Source organism: Microtus ochrogaster, chromosome 16 (genome assembly GCF_000317375.1).
Source record: "Microtus ochrogaster isolate Prairie Vole_2 chromosome 16, MicOch1.0, whole genome shotgun sequence".
Classification (NCBI taxonomy): Eukaryota; Metazoa; Chordata; class Mammalia; order Rodentia; family Cricetidae; genus Microtus; species Microtus ochrogaster.
The window spans coordinates 47,035,134-47,056,345 of NC_022018.1; the positions used below are offsets into that span (position 1 = coordinate 47,035,134).

Genomic DNA, 21,212 nt, shown 5'->3' on the forward strand with positions numbered 1-21,212 from the left:
ATACACACTAATACATAAAGGCTGGGGTCTAACTCAGCAGTAGAACACTGGTCTGGCATGCATGACACTCTGGGTTCCGTGCCCAGCAGCACAACACTATATTTTATACACACACACACACACACACACACACTCTATATCTATATCTATATATCTATATCTATAGAATGAGAGACAACTTGGCATGTATGAAATATGCAAGGATGAATATATATACTCACATATATTTTTTATGCCTGTCTACTAAGTGAACCTGAAAGCAAACAGCCCAGGAAACCAGAAACAAAGGCGCAGGCCAGAGCTGCAGTGCAGGAAGTAAAAGTTGATCCTGGAGCATCTTTTTGTGATGAAATGTCAGGGAACATTCACAACAGTGGAGTGTCAGACAGACACAGGTGTCAGATGGAAAGGGCTCCCGCTGTCCGAAGCTGGAGCATTTTGAACAACAAAAGAAAAAATGGCAATAAAATAGTGTAGGCCATTGAGTTAAAAGGATTCTGTACATCCACAATGACATCAATAAATAAATGCAAAGGGAAACTCATAGATGCAGCTAACAGACCCAGAATGAATTCAGGAATTAGAGAATCACCATTTGGCAACTCGAGCAGCAAAAACATTTTAGGCAATAATAATAGTAATAATAATTGGGTGGGTATTTACAAGCCTCCAGATTCCAGGAAGCTGGCACACACCTCTAATCCCAGCACTCAGGTCAGGAGGCAGAGGCAGAAAGAGGTCTGTGAGTTCGAGACCAGACCAGTCCATCCAGTCAGGGTTACACAATGAGACTCTGCATGTGCGTGTGAGTGTGTGTGTGTGTGTGAAGTCTCAGAGTTCCTTTCCATTACTTACTCACTAATTACAAAGAGTAAGCTTACAGGGGAGGCACCTGGTAGGCAGCACCTGCACCAAGTGATCAAAGTTACCAGTATTTCTCTTGCTATCCTTACCAGGAAAGCATAACTAGGTTGTAGTTATCAGAAAATGGAGAAATCCCTAAGAGACTCGGGCTCTTCAAAAGTGTCAAGGTCACAGAAGTCCAAAGAAGGCTGAAGGCCAGTCAGTGGGTTTAGGACCAAGAATGGCAACTACGTGTAATGTTGATCCAGAATGGTGTCCGGGGTCAAAGGGGCATCAGGGCACAGGCAGTAAGATCTCGAAAAGATGTACAACTTAGCTCCTAGCCTGGTGTCAAAGCTAACTCGTAAGTTCTCATCAACACTCTGCAGTTTTGGAAGATCCAGTAAATGGGGATGCTAAGCGGGTGGTGTGCTATTTTATAACTTTCTTCTTACTTAAAGTTACTTAAAGATGAAAGACATATATACATATAATTGAAACCAATGAATGGCCAAATGTATGAGCCAAACTTTAATAAGGTAGAGCTGATTACATAGCAGTTTTAAATGTCTCCCCACAAAGGGAAGAAGTGGTTACAAAGGGAGAAAGAATAACTTCCCAGCAGAAGCCCAGCAGGCACTGCCTTACCAATATATACATATAATTGAAACCAATGAATGGCCATATCTATGAGCCAAACTTTAATAAGGTAGAGCTGATTAGATAGCAGTTTTAAATGTCTCCCCACAAAGGGAAGAAGTGGTTACAAAGGGAGAAAGAATAACTTCCCAGCAGAAGCCCAGCAGGCACTGCCTTACCGAGAAATCAGCATTAATGGGTGTTCCAGGAGGCAAAGCCGAGTGAGCCTCCCGACACAGTACACTGTGAACACATCACCCATGGGTGTCGCTGCCTCTATCACAAGGAGGGAGCACAGGCGGACCTGAAGCGGGAGGCTTTCTGTAAAATTACTGACCAACACCTGTCAAAAGTGTCAAGGGCATGAAAGAGAAAGACAAGAGACCCGTCCAGAATCAAAGGTAACCCACAGTCCAGAACTGATTCTTCAGCTGGACCGTTTGTGTATTTGTGATGAAGGGCATCCCGAGAACAACTGGGCCAATAAGAATGGAGCTCGTAGGTCAGACTGAGTGCTGTCACAGCACTGACTTGTAGCTGTGCGGTGCTCACCTACAGAGAGACTGATGGAACTGAAGGAACAGAGCATCACATCTGACGCTCGCTCTCTTGTGGCTTATACAAAGAAGTGTGTGCGCAGAGCCAGGAATGGCGGTGCTCGCCAATAATACCGGCACTCATGCGACAGAGGCAGGAGGATATTGAGTTGGAAGCTGGCCTGTGCTGTATACATGGGGAGAACTTGTCTCAAAAGAAGACAAAAGTGAGGTTGGTTAGATGGCACTGGCTACTCTTCCAGGGGAGAACAGTTTGGTTCCCAGCAGCGCACAACCGTTTGCAACTCCAGTTCCAGGAAACCCAATGGCGGGCAAGTGGCGCACAGACATACATGTAGGCAAAACACTCATAAACCTAAAATAAAATAGTTTTTAAAGACGGAAGGGAGAGATGGAGGAAGAGAAAGGAGGGAGGGAGGAGAAGAAAGAGGGAGGGAGAGAGAGGGAGGAAAGTACAGATACAGGAGAGAGTGGCAAAGCAGATGTCACTAAATGCTAACAACTGGAAATGTCAGTAAAAAGCTACAGAAATTCTTGGTAGTATTTTTGTGCTCTTCCTTCAAGTTTGAGACTATAGTCATGCATCCCATAATATTTTAGTCAGCCATGGACCCAACTAGGATAGTGATCCTCTATGATTAAACTGCCTAGTAAGGTCACAGCCATTGAGTCTGAGCAAATGTAAGTACATGATGTTTGCAAATGTCCAGTGACACACTTCTCAGAACACGTATCATCACTAAGCAATGTGTGACTGTGCCTAAAACAAAACACAATTTAAAATAACTAACAGTGATCGTTCAGGACCATAGAGCCCAGGTAAAATGGTTGCTTTCATTTTTCATTGTACCGACAATAGGAAACCATTGAAAGTTTCTAAGGCAAAACATTGTGCAAAGGAAGCTAACAAGAATAAAGGCTTAGAGGTGTGGCTCAGTGGTGGACTGCTTGCCTAACATTCATGAAGAATGAATGAATCCACAGCTCTGCAAACACATTAGCAGACAAAGGAAAACGTAATTCTTAGAAAAGGGGTTACGTTAAACGTCACGTGAAAATGACCACTCACCAGTGGAAAAGAGGGACTTCGAGGCAGCTTCCCAGACTCAAGCTGGTACATGCGAAGATACACTTCAACCTGAGGGGTGGCATCGTTGACGAAGCGGACTACCATCAGTGCATGAAGGACATCAGAGTACTGATCTTTGCGGTAGGCCATCACCTTGGCATGAGAGTCATGGTGTGGAGGCAAGATCCCTACACAGGGAGAGGGGAGAGAAAAAGGGCAAACTGAGACCCCCATGCAAATCCTTCCTTGCCCACACAGCTGAGACGATTCTCTTTCGGAAAGTGTCACTTGAAGCTTGGGCTACAAAGAGCCCTTTATACTGTCACAACTCTGCATTTCCAGTGCGTCTAACAGTAAGAGAAACCCAGGTACAAAGCCAGTCAGGCCTTGGCACTCAGGAAATGTCACAGACACAACAACATTTCCCATTAATAAGACACACAGGGTATCCCAGAAGAAATGGGCACTTGTGATAACTGCCTAAAATGGACCCTTATAAGGAATTCAATTGCTGACTTCAGAGTCTTTATGTAAAATTCAAGGGGAAAAAATGCTTCAAGGAAAACTTAAACAGTTATCATGAATTCTGTAGATGGTCACCACACATACCCAATCAGACACGAATGAGCACACCAAAGCTGCCAAGAGGTTCAGCAAAGAGCCATCTGGAGAGCTTTCTAGAGTGGCTTGCAGTCCCTTGTGACCTCCATATTGCATGGCCAGACTGAGGGCTGCAGAGTTCTCAGGCTGTGACAATACACTAGGAAAGGAGCATGTGGTCTGTTATCCAACCCCACCTATGCCTGCCCTACGCTCTACGAACCTAGGCTTTAATTCCTCGTCTGTCACAGAAATTAGGTAAGAATTTTTAGGCTCCTAGGGTCTGTCCATCTAGAATAGTTAAGACTTCCCTCAGAAGTCTAGAATTACTGCACACAATTTATCTAAGTCAGCAGAGAATCTAAGCAAATCCTCCTCTTCTGCCTGCACGATGACAAAGGATCCCACTCAATACTTTCGAAGTTAAATTCCCCAACTCCCGGGTCTCATACCTAGAAGCACCTTCCATACCAATGCACGGTACATGGATGGGAGAGGGAACCTCTGGCTGAAGGTGCAAAGCTTCTCAATGTCTAAAGGAAGAAAGAGAACAATTAAAAATGTCACATGGGCTCACAGCACCTGAAAGTGCAGCTTCACTAGTTCAGACGCCTTCAGAAGACATCCACCGCAGGACCAGCAACTGAGGCCATAGCGGTCTCATTTCTAGCCCACACCTTCTAGCAACAAAGCTATCGAAAACAGCGCTTTTGCAGCACAGAAATGTATGTTACATACATCACTGCATTCCCTCTAAAATTAGCAGGAATTACGAAATACAGAATTGGGGGGAGGGATACAGGGTTGCTCAGTGGTAGAGCATGTCTTAGTATGTGCAAAGCCCTGGGTTCCAGTCCCAGCTCTGCCAACAACAAGTCCTTTACACAACTTATGTTTGTCTTTATACTATGGTTCTGTTTTACTGTAACAATAGACTACTGTTGTTAGCTTAAGATAAACTAAGTATCAACGCGTAATGAAGGATTATCTTCCAAAGATAATTTTGCAGAGTTTACCTGCAAAAATAGAAACCATGGTGATACAGCTAGAAATTGAGAGGAAATATATAGGCTTAATTAAAAATAAATAGTATTGAGTTATTTTTAAAGGTGGGTGTCTTACTACGTATCCCCTGGCTGTCCTGGAACTTTACATGTACACCAGGCTGCTCTTGGACTCATAGATGCCTCTGTCTCTTGAGCGCTGCAATCAAAGTTCTGCACGACCACACTCAGCAGCGATGAGTTTTTAAGAAGATTTGCACAACCTTTTGCCTCTCAGTGAATTTGAAAAATCTTCAACTTTTCTCAAATTACACCACTCTGACGTGTCCCGTCACCAAAAAATACAGCAAGTACTAAGTACTGCTTCGAGTCCACTAAGTTAATCTTTACTTGGTAACACCCACTAGGACTGAGAACCAATAAGCTTGCACAGATAAGGCTCACCCAAAGGGTCATCTTTCAGGAGGATTTCCAGGGATTTCTTTTCTTCAACTCCCCGAAACCCCACTTTCTCATAGTAGACTGATCGAAAGTTTCTCTGAGAGTCATCAGTCATATTTCATTCTTAGAGGGTTTCTTAAGTGTGCCTAAAAACAGAGAAGAATTGGGAAGACATTAAGTTATTTTCTCTGCCTTTTCAATAAGTCAAATATGAAAAAAAAATGCCTGCCCCTAACCAAGGAGCATTAAACCTTTGAATTCACACAACACGAATCCCACCTTCCTTATGCATCTTGGTCAAAAACAAGATATGAGTTAGCTGTCCTCTAAGCCACACAAGAAGATGGCACAGAGTGTAGGGACTAAGGTTCAGTCTTTACTCACTAGCACAATGAAATATCTTGTAGCAATTATAAACTTGTGAATAGAAAAGATACAGGCAGTTTATGTTATGTTATGTAAAAGGGGCTAGCCAAGGGTATGTACCCTGATTCTGCATCCAGTTTTACAACTGGGATCTCACTAAGTAGCTCATGATGGCCTCAAATTCAGAGAACTGTGTCTCTGCCTCCTGAGTTCTGAGATGAGAGGTGTTGACCCTCCTGGCCCAAGATAAGCATTTAAAAAAAAAATAAGAGACATCCAAAATATTATTCACAGTTATCTTCAGGTGGGAGTCTTGTGACTTTGATTTCTTTTGTTTTGCTTAGCTGTGCTTTTCTAAAATGGGCATTTGGGGAAAGGAGAAGGAAAAAATCCTACCCTTGCCCTTATCTTTTTTCTTCTACTGTAAACATAATTCTGCCAAGTGTAATTACCAAAATTCAAAACCTCCAAGAGATAAACAGCACTGAAGTATAGCCAGAAGACGGTTAGGAATGTAGACGGATGACAAGTGACAGCACAGTCAATGGAAGGCTGAAAACCGCGATAAAACCCAGCGTGACCATTCAAATCATCTCAGTGGCCCACCATTCCTTCAGAACAGTCTTCCTGATGCTAGTGGTAAACCAAGAAAAGATCGAGCGAGGTTAGTGAGTCAGGCACTAAAGATACAAACACTCTTCCAAAGAATACAGTCCTCAGCTACTAAAAGCCCCCGAGACGACCCCTGCTTATTGCAGGGGAAGATAGACTTCTTCCTTGGGTCGGGAAGATATCATCTGAACATAATCTGTCACGGAAAAGATTATAATTCATTTTTGCAAAAGCAATTTGGAATTTAGAATTGCTTTGAAAGAGTTCCACGCTTTTCTGACAGCTGTTTTGTTTTGTTTTTTTTTAATCCAAAGCATTAAAACGCAAACTCTGGAATTCTTTTCTTTGTTTTTTTAAGCATTCCTGCACTGTGATGGCAAAGGCGTCGCCCTGAAGGGCATACAACCAATTCCTGCCCAGGTACTTCCACCTGCGGGTAAGGTGCCGGTACCCGGTGACGCCCCAGACCCCGCTCTCCCGGCTATGAACGTTTCACCTCTAGTAGAGCAAACACACCCGGGTTCAGACTAAGAGACCTGCGAAAGCAGCGGGAAGCAGGCTGGGCGCGCTGAGCCACAGGCGGGCAGGCGGAACCACAAGCGCCGGGGCGGAGCGAGCGAGGGGAGCAATGTTGCGGAACACGTACGCCCGCGCCGGTTTTCCTGTCCGCCGTTAAATCCTGCCGGCGGACATGACGTCGCAGCGAGTGCGCAGGCGCAGAGGGCATCTGCGGGAAGCCACACCCACACCCGCGCGCGGAAGCATTGAGCGGCTGTAGCTGGCTGAGGTTCTCAGCGCTCTTGTGCTTTAGTATCTTCCCCTTCGCATCCTTAGGCGTCTACTCTTGATTCCGAGGGCTTTAGCGATCGTTTCTCCCTCTGTCCGGCCTTGTGTGCTTAGGATGTTCTTCCTTCTCCGGCCGCCGTGGTCCTGCCCTGTGGGGACTCCCTCAGGCAGTGTTTCTTTCCCCTTGACTGGGTGGAGAATCGGAGATAAATAAGCCTTTGCTTATTAGTAGCATTGCACTCCTTCACACCAAACGTTCAAAATGTCCATGAAAAAAATGTATATCCTCAGCTATTAAAAACTCAGTGATGGAACGGGAGCTCCGCAGTTGAGAGCGCTTATTACTCTTGCAGAGACCCAGGTTCAAGTCTTAGCACTCACTTGGTGGCTCACAACCACACTTAACTCCAGTTCCAAGAAATCCAAAGTCCCCTTGCTTCTGTGAGAACTAGGCACACACGTGGTGCACATGCACCCAGACAAAATACTCAGACACATAAATATTTACAAAACAAAACTTAGTGGTTGCCCAATAACCAAGGGAGGATAAGCAAAACTGTTTATTTAGGGGATGGGGGGCGAGGAATTGCTGTCGCTCGCCTTTCGGCAACCACTCACTCAGACCTCGTAGAAGGCCCGGTGTGTGGCCTGTGGAGGCTGCTTGCCAGGGGAAGCTGGGAGCCACTGGACAGAGCTGGGGTATCCTATATGATTCGTCTTGGAAGGCATGTTCTTTGTCCTTCCCCAGTTAGCCCTGAGTTGCAGGGACTAAATTAGGGAAATATGAAGATCTAGTAGCTTCTTGAATTGTTACTCACCATCTGGTTTCCTAGACTGTTTTAGAAAAGAAGTTATTTTTCTGTGTAAGTTGTGGGTCACATTCTATTTTAGGTATGATTGGGCCATTGTCTTTGTGTAGTCAGCTTTGCAGTTAAAATATAAAAATGAGAGTTGGAGGGATGGCCCACTGTTTAAGAGCACTGGCTGCTCTTCCAGCGTCTTTGGCTCAATTCCTAACACCCTCATGGTTGCTCGCAACCTTCTGTAACTCTAGTTCCAGGGGATGAAGTGCCCTCTTTAGCTTCCATGGACACTAGGCAAAACACCCAGTCAATAATTTTTTAAAAATAACAATAATGATGTAAATATGTACGTTTAAAAGAAGATAAATGCAGTTAGAAGTACAAATATTGAATACATTTTTGAAAATAAACTTGAACTCATTATTAGATTTAACAGATAAAATACCCTTGAAACATTAAAATTAATCAACACTCTCACTTCTTGTGTTTCCTTCAAATCCTCAGAGTGGCATCTGAAACTTTTCCCGGTCTGACCTGTAGGCTCTGTCCCTTTTGCTGCTAGTCATCCTGCCTTCAGGCCTTCGGGCCTTCGGGCCTTCTCGCCTTCTCAAGGCAGTTCATCTGTCCCAGACAGATTCAGAAAACCCTGATCTAGCTCCGTCTTTTTTGGTTTTCCAAGACAGGGTTTTTCTGTGTAACAGCCCTGGCTATCCTGGAATGCGCTCGATAGGCCATGCTGGCCTTGAACTCACAGAGACCCTCTGCCTCATCTAAGTCTGTGTTTATGGTTTATATGTCATTAGAGAAGCTGCAGAACTAGAACGGTGAATGCCATGACATGTGAAAGGAACACATAATCTTTAATGTCGTGACAAATAAGGCAGACAGGCAATATAGACAGTGCAATTTAATTGGAATAAAAATCCTTTTTTGAGTAGCAACTAATAATTAATAAATAAAACATTATCAAACCATGAGGATTGCTATTATGGTTTAAATGAAGGCTGTCCTCTGGAGATCGATGGTAAAGGCCTGGTTCTCTGCTTGGTGCTGTTGGAAAAAATGCTGGAAACATTTAAAGGCTGAACCTAGCAGGAGGTTTTAGTTACTCAGGGTATCTCCTCCACGGCTACGGTGGCCCAAAAGTAACTGAACCAAACTGTAAGCTAAAATAAGCCTTTCCTTTTTCAAATAGTTCATTTATCGCATGTCCTTGTTGCACTAACAAAGATGACAGCAGACTCAGACTTGGTGAATTATGTAAATTCAGATAATCTGTGAATCTGAACGAATGATCACAGAGCTCATTTTCCACCTTCACTTTTGTCATCTGCCGGGAAACTGGATCTGTGGGTCTGCTTTAACTACAATAGGCAGGAGCTATAGCAGCACTTTCTGGTCGGGACCTCCAACCCGCAAGTAATGACACTGCCAGCCCACAAATAATGACATGGAGACTTGTTATTATGATTCATCATGGTGGTTCATATCGTCAACTTGGCAGGACCTAGATCACCTAGGAGACAAACCCCTGGCCCTGTCTGTAGGAGTTTCTAGATTAGGTTGAGACAGGAAGACTTCTCCTAACTATAGTGGTCCATTCCATGGGCCTGTGTCCCAGGTTGATGCCGTGGTTTAAATATGAAATGGCCCTCATTACTTCTTGTATTTAAATACTTGGTTCTCTGGCTGCTGTTTGGGGAGGTTGTGAGACCTTTAAAAGGCAGAATGTTGCTGGAGGAAGAGGGTCACTGGGGGCAGACATTGAGTTCCTGTTTACACTCCACTCCTGACTGGATCCAATGTGGCCAGCATCTCCTGCCCTCATGCTTCTCTTATCGTGATGGGGTGTATCTCCCCTCAAATTGTAAGCCACAACAAGCTCTTCTTCCCTTGAGTTCTTGTCAGGTATTTTTTTTTTTTTTATCACAGCAGCAAGACAAGGAAACAATATAGAGCTGTCTCCTTGTGCGATCGGGAAGGTACTGGAGAGAAAGCTGTAACTGGGCTAGGTAGTGAGGAATTGTTGAATTGTGAGTGACGGCAGTTCGGCGGTGAAATCACATGCTGTGCTGGGTAGCTTTGTGTCAACTTGACACAAGCTAGAGTTATCTGAAAGGACAGACCCTCAACTGGGAAAGTGCCTCTGTCAGATCCCGCTGTAGAGTACTTTCTTAACTAGTAATTGATGGGGGAGGGCCCAGCCCACTTGGGGTGATGCTATCCCTATGATGGTGGTCCTGGGTTCTATAAAAAAGCAGGCTCGTAAGCAAGCCATCCCAATTAAATGTTTCCTTTAAAAGAAAAAAAGGAAGGAAGGAAGGAAGGAAGGAAGGAAGGAAGGAAGGAAGGAAGGAAGGAAGGAAGCAGGCCGGTAAGCAACACCTCTCCATGGCCTCTGCATCAGCTCCTGCCTCCAGGATCCTGCCCTGTTTGAATTCCTGTTCTGACTTCCGTCAATGATGAACAGTGCTGTGGAAGTGTAAGCCAAAAAAGAAACCTCTCCTCCCCAACTGGCTTTTCAGTCATGGTGTTTCATCGCAGCAATAGAAACCCTAACTAAGATACATACTTAGTATGCCAAAGGGCCTGGGTTCACTCCCCAGTACCCCCTTTAAAGTATTCACTAAATCATAAAGTCAGAAAACGACAACCTGGACATGTGTGTATGAAGTAAAGGTCACAGCACATTTGAGACGCCATTCCAGTCTGGGCATGTCATGGGGTACAAACAAAAGGAGAAAATCAAGAGCAAGTTTGAACCCTGACCATGCTCTCAGCTGTGGGTAGGCTGAGCTTTGGGTGGTAGCATTTACAAGTCATGCCCAGAAGCTGCTGCTAGTTGTGGGTAGGCTGAGCTTTGGGTGGTAACATTTACAAGTCATGCCCAGAAGCTGCTGCGAGTTGTATGGCCTTGTCAAAGGGAAGAGCCCAGGCGTGAAGGTGCTGTGAAAAGTGAAGGCTAGGCTGCTGAAGCCAATCCTGAGCAAAGCGCATGCCCACCAAGGATCCCCTCCACCATTCCCGGCAGCCCCAGGAATCCAGCCCCCTGTAATTCTCAATTACAGCAGCAGAGGGCAGCAACAGCACTGAGTTCCGACAAGCTTTCCATGGCTCCCTAAAGAGAAAAGCTTCATTGCCAAGGCTGCTGGGCATTTTGTCTCCAACCAGCAGTGGATGTTCTGGATGCTGAGGGAAAGATCACACTTCTGTGCCCAGTGTGCCACAGATCCATCCTCACCTTGCAGGGAGAGGTTCCTGAACCAGGCAAAAAGGACCTCTATTTGCCATGCAGAAAGGTCACATATTGTTACAGTTCGAGGCGAAACGACCCCCAGAGGCTCACTTGACTGAATATTTACTCCTCAGACGGTGGTATGAGCAAGGGGAGGTTGTCAAACCTTTTGTGCAGAATGGATTTGTGTTACTTTATTGAGATCCGAGGTAGGATAGATAAAGATGGGTGTTAGAGCCTTTCTTTTAATTGAAAACACTGTATGAGTCAGCCTGTGTGGCTCAATTGAAGAACATTCTTAGGGATGCAGCAGTAGGCATTTTGAAATTAGGAAACTATCACCCAGTATACTAAACAAAGCAAGACAACTAAGATGTCACTGGACATCTTCATTTTTCTTAGAAAACCAGATTATGTGACCAACTGCTGGTGAGCCAGTTCAGCAGTATTCAAAGTGTGGTCCATGAACTAGTGACTGTCTGTGCACTGTTAACTGACCAGTCTATGGGGCAAATATGCAGAACTGTTACAGCAATTTGACAGCTGTTTTATGTCTATTGGGTCTAGTAAGCGAACTTGGGAGTTTATGTTCTATATGTTTCTTTATTATCTCAGTTTTCTAGTAATTGGTGGCTCATCATTGGTCAAGTGATCAGTCAAAAAGTCCTATTGTAGAAAGTGTATAGCACAGAAGTAAAAATTCATAGGAGATACAGAGAGAGAGAGAGAGAGAGAGAGAGAGAGAGAGAGAGAGAGAGAGAAAACGTAGCCTCGTCCACATAGGGAGGGAGTTCCAGGTAAGTTTTTTTTTTTTAAAGATTTATTTATTTATTTTGTTTACAGTATTCTGTTTGCATGTGTGCCTGCAGGCCAGAAGAGGGCACCAGATTTCATCACAGATGGTTGTAAGCCACCGTGTAGTTGCTGGGAATTGAACTCAGGGCCTCTGGAAGAACAATCAGTGCTCTTAACCTCTAAGCCATCTCTCCAGCCCAAGATTTGGTTTTTATAAAGAAGTTGTTATTTAGGGATATGGGACAGATGTCTAGAAATATTATCTTTAGAAAGAGGGCATTAGCAGAATTTGGGCAGGAGAGATATGGTTAGAATCCAGAAGGAAGGACACACTGTCCTCGATTTACTGGCAGGGAATCTACTGGGAAGTGAACAGTTGCTGTTCTCAAGGGAGGAGTAAGTACCACCCAGTCATACAACACCATTTGCCTGGACGTGTTTCCCAGTTCCAACTCGCCCCTTCTTTGCTCCTCATCTGTATGCAATGCCATATTTTTTTAAACACAAGATTCTCTCCAATAATAAAAAGCAAGGGGGGAAGATCCGTGTATTCAACCAGATCGTCTGTAGGAGTTTGTCAGCCCCCAACAACAAGGAAGCACCTCCTCAGAAGCCACCATCTAGGTGTGACCTTCCCGAGCTTCAGAACCAAGAGCCAAATCGACCTTCCCTTGTGGAGTTCTCTGCTCAGGATCGTCAGATACCCCCACAGAAAACCGACAGAGACCAAGTGTAACAGCAGGTGGTTGTATCGGGTCGGAGGAGACTGCCTGATGGGGTCCCAGAGAATGAAGATGTTAACTTACTGCTGTGTACATGAGGCTTCTGTTCTAAGAGCAATGGGAAGTCACTGAAGGATGATGTCGTGAGGTGGCTGGCATGCTGGTATAAACATGGGGGTCTATGCACGGCTCTTGGGGTGGTGAACATTCATTTAGCCCAGGATGATGTCATGTCATTCCCATTTGGCTCCCCTGTGAGCCTATTACGCTCAATTAAGGGTAATTTCCTTTAGAAGGATTACATTTTGACTTCCACCCCTCTGTGATTTAGCTCAAACTCAATTTTAAATTTAAGTTCAAGTCAGGTTTAGCTGTCTCCAAATCATTCATTGTCATTGTCTTGATATAAAACTGTCTCTGACAACAAGGCACAGACATTGAGGCTTCTCAAGCCGCTAGTCAGGCAAAGTACGTCTTGTTTGGCTCCTCTGTAAAACGGGCTCTGAGGAACTGGATGCCACATAGGCTTGTCATGAGGTCTGAAGAGAGTAAACACAAGGAATTCTTATGGTTGTTTCCATGACTAAAGCCTGATATCTACACCAGTGTTTTGTGAACAAGGCTACGTAGGAAGGGCCCTCTTTGGCATTGATGCATAAGAGTTTTAGGGTTTAGCCAGGGGAGGTTAGAAGTCAGAATCAGCATGTGTGTACATGCATGGTGCTCAAAAGGAAATGGCAGCCATGTGACACAGAGTTGCTCAGTTACTGTTCTCAGTTACTCTTCTATTCTGTGAAGAGACACTATGGCCAAAGCCACTCTTTTAAAAGAAAACATTTAATGGAGAGGTTGCTTACAGCCTTAAAGGATTAGTCCATTATCATCACGACAGGGGAGCAGATAAGGCAGGCTGCAGGAGCAGCAGCTGAGAGTGTTACATCTGCAGCAGCAAGCAGAGGGAGTGGGGACTGAGCAGCATGGGCTTTTGAAACCTCAAAGCCTGTCCCCGATGACACACCTCCTCCAACAAGGTCACACCTCCTAATCCTTCCTAAATGGTTCACCAACTAGGGCTAAGCCTGCAAATATATGAGGCTAATGGGGGGGGGGAGAAAGAGAGAGAGAGAGAGAGAGAGAGAGAGAGAGAGAGAGAGAGAGAGAGAGAGAGAGGCAGGCATGCTGTGTGTGATAGGGTGAAGATTTGACCGTAGGCTGTCTCACAAGTGCTCTGCTAACTACTAGCTGAACTACATCTCAATCTTCAAGCACATGTTTTGACAAGAAGGAAGTTACTCTCAGATGGCCCTGTGGGGACCTGGCAGGAAACAGCCACAAGACACCTTCTATCGAGGCTGTACACCTCATCAACAAATGTTTGTTTGGCTCCCACTCTCTTCTAGGGACTTTTTCTTACTGCTATGACTTAGTATCTGACACCAAACGCCTTGGGGGGGGGGGGGCTGGTTTATTTATTTATGTATTTTTTTTTTTTTTGGCTCATGGTTTGACTCAGGGTGAAGTGACAGTGGGAGTCTAAGGTAGCCGGTCACGCTACGTTCCCAGGCAGGAAACTGGTGTTCAGCTGACTTCTTCCTTCCTCCTTTTACTTTGTTTTCATTCTGGGCTTCGGGCCTATGGAATGGTGCCATCCGTGTTCAAGAGAGATCTTCAATCAAGATGCCAATAAAAATTGACCATCTCAGATGGTCCAAATAAGTAACTATATAAAAAATAAAATATCCGTGCCTTGTGGGGCATACATTGTAGCAAAGAGGCAATAAACAAGACACACAACAGATGAGTAAACTTATTTTCCAGAAAGAATAGGCAGGTAAGGAGAATTTTGATTGGGCACTGAATATTTGTTTACTTAAAGAAGGACAGCAAGGGGGCTGGAGAGACAACATGTCAGTTTGGAGCACCTGTTGCTCTCGCAGAGGACCTGGTTTGGTTCCTATTACCCATGTGGTGGTTTAAAAACACCCATAACTCCAGCTCTACATGATCAGACACCCTCTTCTGATCTACATGGCACCAAACATGCATGTGGCACACATACATACATACAGGCAAAACACTCATACACATAAAGGAAATCTTTAAAAATAACAAAAAAAAAGGAGGCTAGCGTACTTGGGGTGGAGAGGGAAAAACAGCAGAGCTGTGGTCGTTATCAGGAAAGTTCATGGGAAGGGGCAAGTCAGTTTAGGTGAGAACGTGGCCATTCCTCGGCTGAAATGCAAAACTGAACAGAGAATTGTTCTGCGCCGACTCTTGTTTTCAAGGCGCTGCGTTGGTTGCTACTCTGAGAACAGACTCAAGGGGCACGTGGATATAAGCTCCCGGGGCTACTCTAGACAACTGGACAGAGGATGATGCTGACAATAACTTGGACCAAGGAGATAGCCAAGGTCACTGTGTGTGTGTGTGTGTGTGTGTGTGTGTGTGTGTGTGTGTGTGTGTGTGCAAATACACATACATGTCTGTGCACATGTTTATGTGTTTGTGTGAGCGTGTGGAGGCCAGAGGTTGGTGTCCTGTTGTCTTCCTCAGTCACTTTCCATCTTAGTTTTTGAGACAGGTTCTCTCACTGCTCCCGGAGCTCCCCAATATAGCTAGACTGTGCAGCCGGCAGGTATCAGGGATCTTCCTGTTACCACCTCCCCAAAGCTGGGACAACAGGTCTTTGTGTCTCTGCCTTGCTTCTGCATGAGTGCTGGAGATCAAATAGGCGCTTAGGTCCTCTGCCCCTAGATATAGACTTTTAAGCCAAAGTCAGCTGGATGTCCTCTTGATTTTGATGTGAAATGTGAAAGAAGTATTGTTGTAATAGGAGCGGAGGGCTGAGTCCCCAGCACCCGGCAGCCCGCACGGCTATTTTATGCCCCGAAATAATTACACGGAAACTGTATTCTTTTAAACACTGCCTGGCCTCTTATTGGCTAGCTCTTACATATTGACCTAACCCATTTCTAATAATCTGTGTAGCCCACAAGGTGGCTTACCAGAGAAGATCTTAACCTGCATCTGTCTGGAGTGGGAGAATCATGGCGACTCCCTGACTCGGCTTCTTTCTCCCAGCATTCTGTTCTGTTTACTCCGCCTACCTAATTTTCTGTTCTATTAGGGCCAAACAGTTTTCTTTATTAGTTAACCAATGAAACGACAGATAGAGAGATGACCCTCCTCTATCAAAGTATGAGTCAGCGAGGTCTAGTGCTGGGCCAGAGCAACCAGAATGTTGGGAAAGCTTTGGGATACCAGTTCCAAATGGATGGAGTTAGCTGGCCATCCGTGTGGAGAGGATAACTTATTAGTTACTTCCAGTTGCAAGCCCACCTTCATTGTCTGTCTCCGGGAATGGAGCTGGCTCCTGTGAAGCTTTGCACTTTGTCTTCTCGTGTGCTATCCTAGCTTCTTAGCAAAATGCATCAGAGGGGCAGACACCGCAAGCAGGAACGCGTTCCCATAAATGTTTCACGGTAGACCCCTGCAGTAGAGCGTCTACAGGGCACAGGGCGTGCAGAGGATGACAGCCCACAGCACGCGGCACTCCCTGTGGGTAGCTTTCTCAAATCTTGTGTTATTTTGTACAAGTTCTTAAGTGAAGCATCAACCAATGGAGTTTTCCCCAGTGCCTAAAAGGACTGTTCTCCCTGAGTCTGTTTAAGGCAACAGCCCCACAAACATCGTCCTAGAGAGCCAGGCGGTGGTAGCACACACCTTTAATCCCAGCATTCGGGAGGTAGAAGCAGGCAGATCTCTGTGAGTTCAAGGCTAGTCGAGTCTACAAGAGCTAGTTCCAGGTCAGGCTCCAAAACTACAGAGAAACCCTGTCTCAAAAAAAAAAAAAAAAAGCACAGCAAAAATATCATCCTATGGACTACAGATGCACCCCCAACTGAACCTGGAACTCAGCCCAGCCCTGGGATGTGACTAGAGACATCTGCTTCCAGACATCTATCTCCTTTTCCTGTTCCATCTCAGCCCTAGGGTGGGGGCTGCTCCCCAATCCACCATTCCTTTTTTTTATCAGTGTTTACCCACTGCTAGCCAGCTCTCTACCACTCCAGCCCCCACAATAATTACATTAAAATGTCCCTGTCCAAATGACTTAAGGACTCTGTCTCCTGATTAGGTCTTGACTGGTGTGTCAGGTTCAGCAAAGAGATTCGGGAAGGCTGGAGACGATTGAGAGCTGCCAGCAGATAAAGGCTGCTTAGCACCACATGGTCACCATGGAAGAGACGCCAAAGAGAAGCAGAAACATTTCCACAAAAGTCAAGAAAGGAATAACAACAACACAGAGGGATGGAAAGAAAGGTTTTCCAGGAAATCAAGATTAATATGTTTACAGGGTAGGACTAATCAGTGGGGTCAAATATTACTTGATGGAATCAAAGCTGTTAAACTCTGTGAAGAGTTCCTTCTGGAAGGGTCTTAAACTCCTGTCTGGGCATTTGAGCCATCTGAAGGTGGCTGGAGCCTGGTAAATCAGATCAGAACCTCTTCAGGTGAGAACAGGGCATGCAGCCAGCTGAGCGCCTTTCTCTAGAAAGGGGTTTCTTAATTAGGATCAAATAGAAGGCAGCCACTTATTTATTTATTTATTTATTTATTTATTTATTTATTTATTTATTTATTTATTTATTTATTTGCTGATTTTTCTAGACAGGGTTTCTGTATGCTTTGGAGCCTGTCCTGGCACTCACTCTGTAAACCAGGCTGCCCTCGAACAAAGATCTGCCTGCCTCTGCTTCCCGAGTACTGGGATTAAAGGCATGCACCACCAGCACCCAGCTTAGAAGGCAATCTTAATGAGGTACCGCTGGGGTAAGAATCCAAGGGAAGCTGAGCGTGCAGCAAGCACGCCTTAGACACACCTGGAGGCTTTTCTCAGCCCCTGCCCGTTTTCTCAGCCTCTGTTTGCCCCACCCCGCCCTCCGGGGCTGGAGAGCAAGGACTTGTCCGCCCACCATCCAAACTCCCTCTGCCGTTCAGCTCTGTAGCTACTGGACTCTCATGGACAACTGCCAGCCTAAAGGTAACCTCAAATTACTCTTGAATGGTCCCTAAAGACGTTTGGTTCCACAAGGTGTACTTGGGATGTGGAGGTAGAAAAGTGAGTATTTCTGGTTAAGCGTCTGGGCAAAATGATTACAGAGTAGAGCTCAAATTGTAGAGAAGGCACTGTGTCTTGGTTACCCGTGGCGTTCGGCCAGCCTGTGACCCAGGACATAAAAGCCAGCACAGCGCGGACTTTATGTGTTTGCTTGGCTGAGAATATAAGGCTCTTTACACACACACACACACACACACACACACACACACACACACACAGATATTCATTTGGTGCGGGTGTGTATACGTTGGGGGAACAGATGGGGTGCAGCATGAAGCTAGGTGTCAAGGACGACTTGCAGTGATCAGTTCTCTCCCATGTGGGTCCTAAGGCTCAAACTCGGGTCATCAAGCTCGGGGGTGTACACCTGTACCCACTGAACTAACTTTGGGAAAACAGTTTTGCGACAGCCGTAAACGGTCTATGATCAGTTTAGATGGCAAGCAGCAACTGGTGCAAGACCTTTCTCTCCAAAAACGTCAAGAGATTTGGGGCTGTTTCCACCTCTGAAGAGCCTGGCCCGGGATGCTGTCTCTTTCCTAGGGCTGGGACTACGGATGCAAGGTGAGACCTGCCGGGGAGTGGATTTCAGCGATGTGCTCTGAAATAGCTTTTTCTTCCCTCCATCCTGCCCTGCTCCTGAGTCTGGGTCAGTAGAGCGCCAGTGAACCGAGGCGTGAGCCGTGCGTCGCAGGGGATTTAACTTATCTGAGCACATCGCTTGTGAAAGGGCTTTTTGTAAGCCCTTTATCTGGGTCAAGGATGCTGAATCCCTGCTAAAGAAAGTACGCGAAGCCTTCACAGATAGGGGAGCACAGGTTTCCTTGCGAAATTGGCTACTGCAGACTCTAGCCTCTGTGGCCAGCCTTGAATGGCTCTGGCCTCATTTCTGCAGCTTTCAATGGGGGGGGGGGGTGGGGGGGGAGGTGTGAAAGGCAGTTCAGAGCTGGAAAGGGTTCTGTCCTGGAATTCCTAGCTGTCAGTGCTAACGAGCTGTCTGCAGAACTCCGCCAGGCTTGGAAGGAGCCTTTCCCGTACTCCCCGCGTTAAGGGCACCTTTGCTGCCCTAGCGGAGTACAGCTGGCCTTTTTGCTTTGAGGCTCTCCAAGATAAGAGGGTTCAGAATGGTGGCAGAAGAGACAAAATGAGAATATCTATTCCCAAATGTTAGCCTGGCTGCCCTGCCCATGGCCAGGAGGGGGCACTGTGGTTCGGTTGCCTGAGACGCTTTCATACAGCTGTTTCTCCTACGGCAGGAAAATATGCATAATGAAAGTTTCAGTGTTTTAGGTGTATGGTTTGGTAGCATTTACTAATTTGTATTACTGAGCAGCCATGGCTCAAATATCTCCAGAACTTTATATTAGCTTTATTTTAATGAGGCTTTTTGTCGTTGTTGTTAATTTCTTGCATTTGAAATATACTTTGGTAACAACCTTGGCCTAAGATTCTTCATCATAGTTCTTAACCACTACACGACTGCAGACAGCCACATAGCAGATCAGTTTTGCAGAGGATAGGATTCTCCTAGCTTCTTGGTGTCATCATCTTAATTGGGTTGATTTGGTATTCCACCCAACAGGCCTTCACTAAACTGACATACACAGGCTCATCACACAAAGATGGGCTTGGCTTCAGGGTCCCACATGCTAGACCATCATAGATGAGGGCAGTCTCCCACACCTCTCGTAAAACGGTGCTAACATGCCCATCACATCTCTAGCAACAATGCCTTTCTTAGCAATGGTGGCAGGTAATGGCTAACGCTGAATTTTCAACATGTACCCCAAGCCTCCAGGTCTGCTCCACTTAGGATTGGCATACAAAGGGTGGTATCTTATTATTTTACTGTTTTTAATTATTTTCATGTGTATGAGTGTTTTGGCTGCATGTGTGTCTATGTATCGCATGAAAGCGCTGTCCCCAGGGGACAGAGGCAATGGAGTCTATGGGACTGGAATTTCAGGCTGTTAGGAGCCTGTGGTGCTTTGACTAAGAACTGCCCCCATAGGCTCATATATTTGAATGTTTACTCTTCAGGGAGTGGATGAAAGGATTAGGAGGTGTGGCCTTGTTGGAGTGGGTGTGGCCTTGTTGGAGTAGGTGTGGCCTTATTGGAGGAATTGTGTCCCTGGGGGTGGGTTTTGAGGTTTCTAAAGCCCTAGCCAGGCCCAGTGACTCTCTCTCTCTCCCTGCTGCCTGAGGATCCGGTTCTAGAACTCTCAGCTATCATGCCTGCTGCCACAGCAATATGCTTGGAGATAACAGACTAAACCTCTGAAATTGTAAGCAAGTCTTTTTTGTAAGAGTTGTCATGGTCGCTGTGCCTCTTCACAACAATAGAACACTGACTAAGACAGAGCCACAGTGTGGGTGCTGGGACTTGAACTCAGGTCCAGCACTTTTAACTACTGAGTCATCTCTCCAGCCCCAGCATTTTCATTTTTAATGAACGTGTAATTGTACATGTGTGTAAAGATGAGGTCACCATCTCAAATCATTTCTCTGTGTTTGGAACGCTAAAAATCCCATTTTAAAACACTCGGTTACACACCCACATGCACACAAGCACACACACATTCACGCACTAGCAGGTCAAATGGCAGCTCTCTATTCTGCTTCTCTGCAGCACTAGCATAGTGTTCTCTGTGATAACTGCACTAATTTACATCCCTACGCAGCGTATTATAAGACTTGGCTTCACTTTCGTCCTCATTGCCGTCTGAGTGGAGAGAGAGAACCTAGGGTGAGTTTCGCATTGCTCTGATAATGAGCAGTATTTAGTATTTTGCCAGGTACCTGCTGGATATAGATAGATAGATAGATAGATAGATAGATAGATAGATAGATAGATAGATGGATGTGTGTATGGGTGTGTGTGTGTGTGTGTGTGTGTGTGTTCTGCTGAGAAATGATTATCTATTCAGGTCATTTGTCCATTTTTAAATCAGATTGCAGGGGTTTTGTTTTTGTTTTTGCTGTTGCGCTCTTTGAGTTTTGACAATAACCCCCCCAAGAGAGATGTAGTTACAAGTCTCCCATTCTATTTCTTTTGCTCTCCAGAGCTTTAGTTTGATGAAATTCTACCAGTTTTTTACATTCATTGACTATACTTTTAGGGTCATATTTTAAAAAACAAAAAACAAAAAAATATTGCTCTAACAAGTGTCCTGAAGCTTGTTCTCTGTATAAGTTTACTAGTGTCATAGTTTGCATCTTCCATGTAAGCCTTTGGTTGTGTGAGTGTGTTGAAGAGACAGCTCCACTTATCCCCATGGCAACACCATTTGCAATAGACAAGGTGCAGTCACCCTAGAAACCCACCAAGGTTATGTCTTACAGATAAAGAACACTTGGCTGTGACTGTATAGAGCTGTTCTGTGTTCTCTGTTCCCTTCTGTCCGTCCATGATCTCTTTGTGTGTGGGTACCACGAATCTTCGGTTGCCATGACTTGTAGTTTGTCTTAAAGGCAGGTATTGTAATGCCTCCAGGTTTGTTCTCTTTGCTGAGAATTGCTTTGGTTTGGCTGAATCTTCTGTCATTCCATCCAAATCCTAAGAATGTTTTTGTTGCTTCTGTGGTATTTTGGCAGAAGTTGCCTGCAGTTCATAGGCAT

General features: G+C 45.3%; 1 protein-coding gene across 6 annotated transcripts in view; it reads right to left on the reverse strand.

Annotated features, from left to right (window-relative positions):
- Tbc1d7 (TBC1 domain family member 7) overlaps positions 1-6,776 on the reverse strand; it is a 14,568-nt gene extending 7,792 nt beyond the window's left edge. Inside the window, exons 1-5 of one of the 6 annotated variants that reach the window (XM_026782831.1) lie at positions 6,668-6,775; positions 5,972-6,152; positions 5,157-5,299; positions 4,161-4,241; positions 3,109-3,296 (exon numbers count right to left, since the gene is read on the reverse strand). In XM_026782831.1, the coding sequence (XP_026638632.1) occupies positions 3,109-3,296; positions 4,161-4,241; positions 5,157-5,268 (381 nt within the window). In that variant the 5' untranslated portion in view covers positions 5,269-5,299; positions 5,972-6,152; positions 6,668-6,775. Of the gene's footprint in view, positions 1-3,108; positions 3,297-4,160; positions 4,242-5,156; positions 5,300-5,971; positions 6,153-6,627 lie in introns of all 6 variants that reach the window. The other 5 variants (XM_026782829.1, XM_026782830.1, XM_026782832.1 and 2 more) reach the window with 5 other exon arrangements.
- Positions 6,777-21,212: the final 14,436 nt, after the last annotated feature.